Here is a 13,500-nt window from a genome sequence, read left to right on the forward strand (position 1 = left end):
GGCACTCTGTCCAGCCGCAGCCAGCTCTGGCACTGGGCACGGCCCCTGAGGTGACACTCCCTCTCCTGCCACCTCACTTCCAGTTCTGTCGCCCACCCCCGGCAGCAGGGGCTGCAGACAAACCTCAGGTCTGCCGTGCAAGAGGGCGACCCTCCCACCTCTGCAAGCTGCCTCACCCCTCTCCCTCGGGGTGTGGGCGGGAGAAGAGGGGTGAGAGCTGTCTATGCCCTCACAGGGGCGAGCAAAGGCGAATAAACAATCCAGAAGTCACCTTCAGTCTCCAGAGAGAGTTTTGCGGGGAGAGCTGGGGTGGGGGAGGGAGGCAGCCCTCCAGCTAAGGCTGCGCATGGCTAGCGTAGCGGGGAGGGGTGGTCGCTGCCTTCCAGAAGGCAGGGACAACCGGCGGCCCGAGCCCCGCGGGGGCAGAGACGAGCGTGGTGGGAAGGGTCGGAAGGGTCGGGGGGCTGCGGCCCTCGGGCGCGCGGACCGGGCACTCACGTCCTCTTGAAGACGCCCCCGAGGGCGCTGCCCAGCAGGAGGCAGAGCTGCTGCGAGAAGAAGACCCAGGAGATCTGGGGCAGCGAGCTGTGCGTCTGGCAGCGCAGGTCCAGCAGCGTGGGCCCCAGGAAGGCGATGCACAGGCCGAAGCTGAAGAAGACGCTCCAGTAGGTGAGCGTGGGCTGCAGGTTGCGGCGGAGCAGCCCTGACACGCGGACGTCGCAGCCCATGGTCCCGGCTGGCGGCTGCCGGTCAGGGCGCGCGCGGTGCCGAGTGCCGCTTCGCCCGCGGGAGAGCCAGCAGGGCTGGGGAGGCCAGGGCCGGGGGAGGGGCGGGAGGGGCGGGGAGGGGCCGCCCGGCGAGGGGCCCCGCCCTCGGGCCCAGGGAGCACCGGGGGCGCCTGGGCCGCTCGTGGGCACCGCGTCCGGGCCAGCGCCTTCCTCGTGCGGTGCCAGGCGCCGGCCTCCCCTCCTTCCTGAACTCACGTTTCCACCCTCCCCCGGCCTCGGGAGACCAACCGGGAGCCGCTCTTCACCGCCACCCCCGCTCCCACCCAGCTCCGCGTCTCTCCAGCCTTTTTATCCAGCCCCCCAGGGTTGGAGGGCCTGGACGCCCATTTTAGAGCTGGGCAAACTGAGAGCCTGAGACGTCCTGTAAGTACACCGAGAGGCTTGGGAGCAGGATCTTCCAGTGCTTCTCCTTCGGGGCAGCTGCAAACCCTCCCCAGACACCGATCTGGCCTGTGGTTTGGCGGTAAAGGAAACACCGAGCCCTCCCCCCTTAAACCTAGGGGCTTCACTGATGGACTTTAGGTCTGACAGCATCCCATCTTACCCTGGAATAGAAGGCAAAATTTCATACATACGTTTTTTTCTTGGTAGAGTATTCATGGCTTTCACCAGAAAGGTAATCACTCTCAGCTCCACAGAAGGGCCTGAGAGCCGGTCTTCACCTGCCGCATCACATTGGCGCCCCGTACAGGTGCGGGATGGAGGAAGATGTAGACGTTCTTCCAGACTCCATCTCTCTCCCTTCTTCCTAGTTGGGGGAGGGGTGAGGAGAGGGCGGGAAGAGCAGGGCAGTGACTTGAAGGAATTCTGAAATAACCCTCTAGGAAAAGAAAAAAAAAAAGAGTTCTGAAGAAAATTGCTTTTTTTTGTTTGTTTGTTTTTTTGTTGCTGGAAAAAGCTGGATGGAGGGTGGAGTGGGAGGGTGTTATATTCCAGACTGGGAGTCCTTCCAGGATCCTGCAGCTGACACAGGCTGTTACTCCCCCCAAATGGCCACGGGGCTGTTGGGTCCCGTGTAGTCCTGCTCATGAGGCTGCCAGACACCTTTCCCGTGCTGACACCTGGAAGCAGAGCAGAAAGGTCCTTCAGGGTCACTCTGCCCAAGTGTCCTAGTAGTAGCAGGAGCCATGACATCATGACCACTTGCCCACCAAGGGGACCAGGGCTGAAAGGGCTGAGGAGATAGGTAGGTGGGTGTCCCCATGACAGCTTGGCATGTGGTGGGGCAACCAGCTTCTCTTGCAGGTACCCTCCCCCCTCACAGTGGCACCCTAGCATCTGCTCCGTTCCCCTAGGTTGTGAACACCAGGGAGGAGAGCCCCAGTGTCCCTCTGGCTCAGTTGGTCTATAGGTGACAACAGTTACTTATTCAGTGGTGATAATGATGGGCCTGCACAGTACTTGCAATTAAGTAAAAAGTTATCCTCTGGGGGGAAAAAGCAAAACTAAGTAATAACTGCAAATGTTTGAGTCCTCTCTGCCACTCCAAGAATTCCAGAACCATAGAAGCTTCAGAGCTGGAAGGAGCCGTCTCCAGTTCAGTCCCGTATCCCCGCCCCATCATTGCTGATAAATGCTTGTCAGTATTGTTCTTGACTGACGCCTCTTACTGATGCAGACCTTACTTATCATTTCCTGGGGGGCTGCCTCCAATGTGGTTCAGCTCTGGTTGTAGGAAAGGTTTCATGTGGAACTGAAATGCTTCTCCCTGTGGCTCCCCACTGCCACCCACAGGACAAGACTATTGCTTTGTGCGCGTTAGCCCTTCACACACATAGTGATCTCACCCACCACCACTCCACCCCTGCCACACTTGGCTTTTCCAGCCCAAATTCCTGAAATCCTTTCATAATTTTCTTGGATGGTGCTTCCCAGTTACATCACCCTACTGGTTCAGATCCTCGGGCCCCAGTGGCAGTGACTCAGGTCAGTGAGGAAGCCTACCATGTCTGGAATGCTAAAAGCATTCTATAACTTGATCTGGGTGGTGGTTACACAGCTGTAAACATGTAAATATTCATTGGGCTGTATGCTTATGATTTGTGCCTTTCACTGTATGTGAGTTATACTTCAATAAAATAGTAAAAAGTAAAAATAAGTAAACAAAAACAAAGTGAGACACCCCCCTGTGAATGCAGCACCCAGTCACCTTATAGTGAAAGGCCTTCCCTTCTTCCCTCCCTCCCTCCCTCCCTCCCTCCCTCCCTTCCTTCCTTCCTCCCTCCCTTCCTTCCTCTCTCCCTTCCTCCCTCCCTCCCTCCCTTCCTTCCTTCCTTCCTTCCTTTGGTGGTGTGGGGCCCTTGATCGGAGAAAAACAGATAAGGAAACAAGCAGTAAGGTACATTTTGTAATAGGCATGCTTTGAGAGCCTGGAGCGGGGGTGGGCAGTGTCTAATTATGCCTGGGAAGGCTTCATGGAAGAGGTGATTACTGAATCAGGAAAGGCAAGTATGTGAAAAGGTTTTGCTTATGTGCTCTTTCTTCTCTTTCTCTATCTCCTCTGTTTTCCAGAATCACATTGTCCACCTCCTCCAGGAAGCTTTCTCAGCAAAATTCTATCCAGCCCCCAAATTCCAGCAAGCCCCCTCCACTCCTTTCACCCTCCAGTCTTCATAGTGTCAGCTATTACATTTAACCAAGTGTTAGCTTCCTGTTCCTGCCACCCTGCCTCTCCTGCAGCCAGTTAAACTGTGGGTTCTTCCTTAAGAAAGGGCTGGGACTATATTTACCTATATTTCTAACTCCCTTCCTTTACCCTGTGCCTCACAGAACACCTTGCAGATAGCAAGTCCTGGATAAGTAGCTGGGAACTGAATTATTTATATAACACCTTTGCAATTATTTTTGATTTTCATTTACATACCATATCTCCCAGTAATAACAAGTTCCCAAGGGCAGGGTCTATCCTATATTGCCTTTGTGCTGTGTATTCAAACGTCTAGCCCTAGCTGGGCACCCTTTGGTCATTCTTAAATTTGAAAGAAATTGGGTAGTCCCTTAGCCATTCTCTGATTTACCTCCTTCTAAATTGGAAGGAAATTACCCTTCCCTCTCACAAGCTCTGGAAAGCAGTTTGAGACCCCAAAATATGGAAGACTGAATAGACTGGCAGAAAGAATCTGAAGGAGTGAAGTGTTCTCAAGCTCTTTCCTGAAATCTGTTCTTTTGCTTCAAGCATCATCTCCTCCAGGAAGCTTTCCCTGACCTTCCTAGAGTCCCTCCTTGGGGCTCCCAACGTAAATCATTGCTAATTACCTGTTTACTGCTGCTTTTTCAAGGCAGGGGCCATGGCGTTTGTTCTTCACTGGGTGTGGGGATTGACTCCTTGGTGAGAGATGTTTGCACTACACTGACTCCTGCTAACACCTGGACGTTTACAAGCAATAAATCAACTGCATGTCTTGGACTATGGATAGGTGATCGACATCCTGGAAATACTCAAGGAGAAAGCAAACAAGATAATGTAACACAAAGTGAAATAAGAACCAGGTACCCTCACCGTGATTCTTCTACATGCAACACGGCTGCCCGGATTCCTGAGTGTAGAAATGCACATGCTGTGCATTTTGTTTTTGTTACTGTTTCTGTTAGGATTGAAAACCTTAAATGTTAGGAAAATGTACAAAAAGAAAAGGTCTGATTATAGGAGCCTAGAGGGGAGTCACTTGGACTTGGGCCTGATTTCATGCTTGGCAGGATCCTCTAAGTGACCATGGACCTGCCCTCGTCCCCAGGGCCCTCTGATTTCTGCTTCCCAGACTCTCAGGAGGCCAGGCAGGAGCAGTAGAGTGAAGTCTGCAGTTCAAGATCATTAAGCATATCCTGCAGTTCCTCTGGCCTCTCTAGGGCATGAGGCTGCCCCTCCCCTACTTCCGGATTTTGTGTTCTCCACATCATTGCCTGGCTGGCCAGGCTTGGAGAGTGAATTGGCAGGCTCTGTCTGGGGGTGGCATGGGGTAGGTTGCAGACAGCTTGGTGCCAAGGACTGCACCCAGATGACCCAGCCACCCTACCACACATGAACTCAAACAGCAGAGATGGGTGTGTGTACAAATATCCAGGTGAACTGAGTTCTTATCTGCATGGAGGGTGAGTGGGGTGGTCGCTGCAGATGCCAAGGGGGATTAGGAGCAGGTGAAATGGCCCAGAAGCACCTTAAGAGTTAGACCAGTGACCACACGCATCCTGGAGAGAATGTTTCATAGCACCTGGCATTTAGTTGGTGCTTAAAAGTGCTAGTTGAAGCTAGTCTAAATTTGAGAGTTGGAAGGACTCTCTGAAATTATCTAGTGCAACCTCCCACTCAGAAACGGAATTCCATTTATAGCATCCCTGCAGGTAGCCACAGCTTCAGCACGCTCAGGCTTGAAGTCAGAAGAATCTAGTAAGAAGAATCTATAAGACCTGTGAAAAACTGAGCCTCAGTTTTCTCCTCTCTAAAATGGGGAGAATAATTCCTCCCTTACTGAGAGAAAATGTAGACAGAGTGTATAACACAGGAGCTAGTACCCTAGGTTCTCAATAGATTATTGTTAATATTATTACTATTATATTTATTATCATCAACAACAACTCAAAATGATCTCCTGGTCTTGTACGCTAGAACAGTGGCTAATGAAACTGAATCCCCCTAAAACTGAGTCCCCCTTCTGAGTTTATGATTAACCTCTCTGTCCAAAACTATTCCCCATCTTATCCCCTCTGGCCTCTATCCTGTGCAAACTAAACACTTATCACCCAGAGTCAGATGACTAAAATTGCTGTTGTCGATAATATCATTAATGTACAGACTCAGGTTGTTTCTTCAAGGCAAGATGAGCTAACAGACCCCTGGGTCATGGACCACCAGACCAGAGACACATAAACCTTTGGCATCCTGACTCCCAAAATTATGATTAAGAAATATCATAAAATGACTAATCCCAGCTTCTTTTCCTTCCCCTTTAATAACCCCTAACTCAAAGACCAAGTGGGAGTGGATCTGAGGTTTGTCTCCCACTCCCTTGCTTGGTGCCCTGCAATAAACTCTTATTTTGCTGCAACACCTGCTTTCAGAGTTTGGCTTTCTACATGGTGGGCTCATGAGCCCTTTTGCTAGGTTATCATTTGGCGACCATGAAGGGACCTCTCAGGTTCCTCTGAAGTTAGTGCCTGTGGTCTGTGGCCCTCTGCCAGTGCAGTCTTCCCTTAGCAGATCCGGCAGCTGAGGCTGTTTTGGCCAGGAGATCCAACTGGGGAATTCCTTTTTTGACCAAGCATCAGCGTAGGCAATATTCCAGGCTTGCGGTGAAGGAATGGTTTTTGGATTAGAAGACATCTACCGGTAAACAACCAGCACAATGGTGTAGGCCAAAAACTTTTAGGTTTGTATATTGATGCCCTCCTAGGCCCATTGCTGGGTATTGGGGGAGGGATTGGGTTTGATAAAAGTATGAGCCTAAGGTTGCTTTTGGAATTGGTTTGGCTTTAAACCTTTTGGAATCGGTTTGACATCTGTCGTGTGTGTGTGTGTGTGTGTGTGTGTGTGTGTGTGTGTGTGTGTGTGTGTGTGTGTGAGAGAGAGAGAGAGAGAGAGAGAGAGAGAGTGTATATTTCTGTCAAAGAAGATGCAGTATTTTAATTGGCCGACATGACAAACAAAAGTTCAGTTCCTAAAAATAGCCTTGTAGGATACTACAAATTTAGACCACCTTTAGTTATAGTTCCCCAAAACTGGGTTGCTGACTTGATAAAACATCTTTTCAGAATTCTGACCCTAAGGGAACACGTGCGTCTAGAAAAAACTTGCTTTTCTCTACCTGTGCCTTTGAGATGTAAATATTCTACCACGGCTCTCAGGAAATTTTATCTTCCTCTTATTTACACCATTTCCAATTCCTCAGACTGAGGGGAAAAAAAGAGAAAAGAGACCGTTTTAAACTTAACTTATTCCAACTGTTATTTATAAACTAGTGAGTTTTATATTATAAGACCTGATTCATGACTAAGCTTTAAAATGAAGCTATGAGATTGTGTCTGTCTATATGTCTATGTGTGCATTACAAATATATGTCTTTTCCTTTGGATGGTATTATCAAAATTAATTTGTAAGGGAACTCTGTTTAATTGGCTGAAAGGAAATTAAGCACTTATTTAAATTCTCAGAAATAGAAAAGATGTAAAATAAACTAATAAAAAAACAAGCACATATTTATTTTGTCATTAATATGATTCAATTAAAAACTAATGTGAAAAAAATCCAAAAAAAAAAGAAAGAAATAGAAAAGAAACTAACCCAAATTAATTTCAGGTTCATGTGATCTGCAAAATATTCAGTATTAAATTATTATCTGGTATTAAATTTAGTTTAAGGAACTTCCCTGGTGGTGCAGTAGTTAAGAATCTGCCTGCCAACGCAGGGTACACGAGTTTGATCCCTGGTCCAGGAAGATCCCACATGCCAAGGAGCAACTAAGCCCATGCACCACAACTACTGAGCCTGCGCTCTAGAGCCCGTGAGCCACAGCTACTGAGCCCACGTGCCACAACTACTGAAGTCTGCGCACCTAGGGCCCGCACCCGGCAACAAGAGAAGCTACCGCAATGAGAAGCCCGCGCACCGCAATGAAGAGTAACCCCTGCTCACTGCAACTAGAGAAAGCCCGCGCGTAGCAACGAAGACCCAACGCAGCCAAAAATAAATAAATAAATTTATATTTAAAAAAATTTAAAAAGTTAGTTTAAGCTTGTTGGTTTAATTAACATAGACATGTCTTTAGAGGCATCAACATTAATACTTTTATTATACCTAGGTTTACTGAAAGTCAAAAAAGATCTTATTTCTTCCTTTCTGTTTTTTCTTTTTTTATTGAGGTATTGTTGATTTATCATATAATGTAAATTTCAGGTGTGCAATATAGTGAATCACAAGTTTTAAAGGATATACTCCATTTATAGTTATTATAAAATATTTACTATATTCCCTGTGCTGTGCAATATATCCTTGTAGCTTATTTATTTTGTACATAGTAGTTTTTACTTCTTAACCCTCTACCCCTATCTTGCCCCTCCCCCTTCCCCCTCTCCGTTGGTAACCACTAGTTTGTTCTCTGTATCTGTGAGGGATCTTATTATTTCTGTTACAAAAATTTCTCATCAAGAAAAATAACTTGATATAATGAAATTTTTATAAGTAAATTAAATGTAAATGAAATGAGAGTTTTTAGGTAAACTCTTTAGGAATAATTATGTTTTAGGAATGTCTACTTAAAAATAATTTCTCCAAAATAGATAACTAATAACCTGCTGTAGAAAAAATAAATTAAATTAAATTTAAAAAAAAGAATAAGTGGTAAGTCTTGAAATGATAGAATTATCTAAGAGAAAATAAAAACTTAAGAGGAAAAAAAATCTCTATATAAAATGTCATTGAGAAAATATTTCTGACTTGACATATTATCCTTCTTCACCAGTGTTTGTTAAAAAAAAAAAAGAAAAGTCTCTCCAGATTTTTGGTAGCTTGAAGCTTTAGAGTTTTGCTAAATTAAGTTAAATGATGGAAGTTTATTAAATATCTAGGTCACTTCCAAATAAAATAAGATACTGGAACATTAATTACTGAATGTAGGCTTCTTTTTACAGAAAGCTAAAGATATTTAGGATTATTAATAAATATTTTTGGTGCCACACCAAGATATTTTCTATCAGAAAGCATGTGTTTTTTGAAACAATAAGTACTATTTATGTTTGCCAGTCTACAGAATGCTAATGTAAAAGGCAAAAGATTTATATGACCTGAAGAGAAACATGAGTATGGATAGAATGCTAATGTAAAAGACAGTTCATAACTGTTTCCTTTTAAGTTTTCACTAGAAACTAAGGTTTTTAAAGGTTAAGAATTCTAATTAATATATGTAATTAAAACTACTAAAAATTAATAAGGAAAACATCTTTGTATGTGAGGGAAAAGAAGGTATTAGGAATGGAAATGCATTTTATTAAGGGAAAAGAGAATAATTTTGTCCTAAAGGTGATTATTTCTTTTTTCTTTAATTTTTAATATTTATTTTACTTTGTTTTTTTTGGCCACGTCATGCAGCATGTGGGATCTTAGTTCCCTGACCAGGGATCAAAACTGTGCCCCCTGTGGTGGAAGCATGGAGTCTTAACCACTGGGCTACCAGGGAAGTCCCTCATTATTTCTAAATGGGAAAGAAAATAAGGGACAAATTAATATGAATATAGGAAGTGTACAAGGTTTATAAGAAAAAAAGAGTCTTTAGAAGGGAATTCCATGTGTGGTCAGGACTGACTAAAATTAGAGTACATTTAATTGATTAAGTAAATTTTAATATTAAAGATAAAATGGCGCACAACTAGAATTTGTTTCCCCTGTGTTAAGAGTACAAAGTTTTCTTGGAATATTGAGCTGCTTTTGATAACAGACTGTAAGTTTCTTCACCTTTTAAGTGACCCGTTGTAACTTTCTGTATTTGCCTTTGAAATCATTTACTATCACTTTGGTTAAGTGAATAAGTGTTGTTTCACAGTGACCCATGATTCTATTTCACCCAGTGTTTTAAATTTTTTAAAAAATATTTTTGACAAACTTCCCAAATATCAAATTCTAATTGAAGTTCCTTTGACCTCCAGCTAACTTTGGGATGTTTCCAAGGACCTCTGAGGCATCTGAGAGAGAGATATTAAACTAATTTAGGATTACTTGGAATGTTAAATTACATGAGAAACATTGTCAAATGAGTGGTAATAATCATCCTTAGGTTATATTTCATAGGTAAAATGGCATTAATATAAATTTTCTAGAAATTATATGAAATTTCTAAGGTTTAAATATGTCCTGATATAATGTTATATTCCTTTAATATTGTATGTCACAAAAATAATCAGATTTCTTTGTCATTGCAATGTAATCAGATCTTTGTGCCTTTTTAAGTCTTTTGTCATTTATGGACAGTTATTGTTTTACACTAGTGCTTTTGCAAAAATGCTTCATCTTCAAGAAGATTCATAGAAAGGACTTTCTGACAAGTCCAGATTTCTGATAACTTTCAGATCATACTGCTGAACTGAGTAAGAAATTAAAGAATTCTAATGGAAAACCCGATGGCTTCATAAAACTGTTAACAAAAAGGATTAGTTACATAGGACTGAGTGATCTGATTAATATGGTTATAATTTTTAATGTTTTGTTGGTCTGAAATACTGCTGGCTTTTAATCTATGTTTTCCAAATGTAAGGAAAACATTCCCCTTAAGCTAATCATGACTTAACAGCAATTTGGTAAATTATACATTTGTAAGCAGAATCGGAACATTTACCTTTTCTCTCTACCTGATCCCTCTAGAAATTGGACACTCTTAAGTTCCCAATAGCCTTAACAGTTGAACAAGAAAGGCCACCTCCTTACTGGTACAGGAATCTCAAGATATGTTAGGGAAACTGAGAAGAGAGGAATTCACCCAAATCTGTAGATATCACAGGCAGAATCTGACAGCAAGTCCTTGGCATAGCTTTCCCAGTCTTGAGAGGCTTCTTAAAAGTTCAATCTGAGGTATCTTATGAAAAATTCCAACACAGCTAATTTAAAATAGCCTTTGTGAATTCCCTGGCAGTCCAGTGGTAAGAACTCGGTGCTTTCACTGCAGGGACCCGGGTTCGATCCCTGGTCGGGGAACTAAGATCCCGCAAGCTGTGTGGTGTGACCAAAAAAATAAAATAAAATAAAATAGCCTTTGTGATCAATTACATGTATGTAAATAATCAGGCCAAGCTTGAAACCAGACTTATGTTGCAAAAAAAATTGGTCTTAATTTGGCTGTATTTGGTAGAAATTAGGGTAATTTTAGAAAAAAAGATTATGTTTCAGTGGATATTAAATTCTAGTTTTGTTCATTGAGGTCTGTGTTTACTGCTTAAGACTCACTTCCCAGACAGCTCCTTCTTGGTATGTTACATTATTGTAAAGTTTAATTGAATTATTAAAAGGATACTCTGTTTGTTTCTGAAGCTTATCACAGCAATCTATCTTTGGATGAAGATCAGATACCCCAGAACTTGCAACCAAGAGATTATGCATATGGGAAAGGACTGCTCCAGCTTAGAAGAAAGGCCCTGTAATAGGTCGTCCTAAGGAGCTCAATCTCAGTAAAACTGAAGGGAATTGACTTTTGACTTCATATTTCCTTTGAGAAGGGCCTCTGCCCTGATCAGGTCTATAGAAAGGGCTGATAACCCCAAGTGACATCAGCATAAAATGATGCTGACAGGGCTTCCCTGATGGCGCAGTGGTTGAGAATCTGCCTGCTAATGCAGGGGACACGGGTTCGAGCCCTGGTCTGGGAGGATCCCACATGCCGCGGAGCAACTAGGCCCGTGAGCCACAACTACTGAGCCTGCGCGTCTGGAGCGTGTGCTCTGCAACAAGAGAGGCCGCGATAGTGAGAGGCCCGCGCACCGCGATGAAGAGTGGCCCCAGCTTGCCACAACTAGAGAAAGCCCTCGCACAAAAACGAAGACCCAACACAGCAAAAATAAATAAATTAATTAATAAACTCCTACCCCCAACATCTTAAAAAAAAAAAATGATGATGACAGCAGTAGTAGACAGCTGACCCAAGAATCCAGACCAGACCTGTAAGACGCATCCTACTAGTTCAGTTGAACTTTTTACCAAAGGTATGTCTCCTTATCAAAAGTGGAAGCTATTATTTTACTTGGAACCATAGTATTGCCTCCAATGTTCAGGATCAGTGGTCCCCAAACATTTTGGCACCAGGGACCAGTTTCGTGGAAGACAATTTTTCCATGGATGGGTGGGGGATGGTTCAGGCAGTAATGTGAATGATGGGGAAAGATGGGGCGTGGCAGATGAAGCTTTGCTCGCTCGCTCGCCCACTGCTCACCTCCTGCTGTGTGGCCCAGTCTCTAACAGGCCACCGACCGGTACCAGTCCACGGCCTGTGGTTTGGAGACCCCTGTTCAGAATAGAAAGAAAATTCTCTAGTGAAGTTGTCACAGAGTATAACTACCCATGACATATATCACTGCTTGCTTTAAGTCTACTGCTAGAAGCACATGTACGATATTTGTGCGACAATTTGGTATAATTGGTAAAAATGTATAGTCTATAAAATGTTTCCCCACTAGCATACCTCTGAGCTTGTTCACTGTGTCTGATTAGTTTTCTCTCAACGTGATAACTAGGCAAATATATACAAACAAAAGGAGGCACCAAGGGACATGGTGAACCTAGGGCAGGCAACAACCACCCTGGCATTGGGGGACAAGTATTTTTGATCATCAATGCTTTCTATTGAAAGATTTGCAAACACAGGGGAAATGATAGAAGAAATTTTCACATATTGAAGAATTGGGAAGTCATTCTGGCTTATACATGATTTAACTTAAACTTTATGCTAATTAGAACCACCTGTGTTGTGGCCTATCAAACATGCATTGTACATCTGCTTTAACCATTAAGGAAAAGAATGCATTTTGAAATAAAAAATAGACTAACAGGGCTTCCCTGGTGGCGCAGTGATTGAGAGTCCGCCTGCCGATGCAGGGGACACGGGTTCGTGACCCGGTCCGGGAAGATCCCACATGCCGCGGAGTGGCTGGGCCCGTGAGCCGTGGCCGCTGAGCCTGCGCGTCCGGAGCCTGTGCTCCACAATGGGAGAGGCCACAACAGTGAGAGGCCCGTGTACTGCAAAAAAAAAAAAAAAATAGACTAACATTGGTTCAGGCATCCAAAGTAGAGCTGGATGGCCATTGTGGATATGGTTTTAGACACTTTCCTGTATTATTGAAACTTGAATTTTCTGAACTGTATCAGACTCAAGGACATCATCAGCTATTCTCAAAAACAATATCTTCTAGCAACTGCAACTGCAATCTTATGGTCTCAAAATCTCCTCTTATATCTTTGAGAATAGTAACAAATGAAACAGCTCAAGTCATAGCCTCCCAGCAGAAGGCACTAGATTCTTTAGCCAGAATAGTACTAGACAATAAAATTGCTTTAGATTAGATTTTAGTAGAAAAGGGAGTCATATGTGTAGTGGCCAATAGCTCCTGTTATTTGTATATTAATACTACAACTGAAGTTAAAACCTACTTAGATAAAATTAGGCAACTCTTTACTATAAGTCTCTCCAGAAGTGCCAGGTTCAGACTGGTTTTCAGGCTTATTTTCTTGAATTTCTCAGGGAAGGAGATCTATTTTCCAAGATTTCTTAAAGTTCAAGTTACAAAAAAGGAAAAAAAGTTCAGGTTGTCACTCTTCCTCCTACTCCTAATTGGGTACCTGAGCATAAAATGTGCTATAAACTATTGCACCAAAATGGGTAGACCAAGGCACTAAGAATTTAATTATGCAAGATTTAGATCCAAAACCTGGAATGTGGGAATATTTCCAACTCGGTGTACAATATTTCCATTCCCCAAACTGAGGCAGGACTATGCCTCTTTTCAGCAGAAAGTAGCCAGAGCAGTCATTGCCCCATTCCCTCAAAGATTTGGAGAAAGTCAAAACAGGAGTAGGGATTGAAACTGAGTCCCCTCAAACCAAGTTCCCCTGCTGAGTTTATGATTAACCTCTCTATCCAAAACTTTATTCCCCATCTTATCCCCTCTGGCCTCTATCCTGTGCAAACTAAACACTTATCACCCAGAGTCAGATGACTAAAATTGCTGTTGTCTATAACATCATTAA

The 13,500-nt window shown here is 43.7% G+C and overlaps 1 protein-coding gene and 1 long non-coding RNA gene across 4 annotated transcripts in view; one reads left to right on the forward strand and one right to left on the reverse strand.

Annotated features, from left to right (window-relative positions):
* MFSD4A (major facilitator superfamily domain containing 4A) overlaps nucleotides 1-811 on the reverse strand; it is a 28,831-nt gene extending 28,020 nt beyond the window's left edge. Inside the window, exon 1 of one of the 3 annotated variants that reach the window (XR_010941313.1) lies at nucleotides 499-810. Coding sequence is in view for 2 of the 3 variants with exons in the window: in XM_067729235.1 (XP_067585336.1) it covers nucleotides 499-728 (230 nt within the window). In the remaining variant the exon portion in view is untranslated. Of the gene's footprint in view, nucleotides 1-498 lie in introns of all 3 variants that reach the window. The other 2 variants (XM_067729235.1, XM_067729234.1) reach the window with 2 other exon arrangements.
* On the forward strand, nucleotides 539-8,264 carry LOC137219927 (uncharacterized). The gene is made up of 2 exons (XR_010941314.1): nucleotides 539-669; nucleotides 4,067-8,264. It is a non-coding gene; the product is annotated as an uncharacterized lncRNA (long non-coding RNA).
* Nucleotides 8,265-13,500: the final 5,236 nt, after the last annotated feature.

Source organism: Pseudorca crassidens, chromosome 2, assembly GCF_039906515.1.
Source record: "Pseudorca crassidens isolate mPseCra1 chromosome 2, mPseCra1.hap1, whole genome shotgun sequence".
NCBI lineage: Eukaryota > Metazoa > Chordata > Mammalia > Artiodactyla > Delphinidae > Pseudorca > Pseudorca crassidens.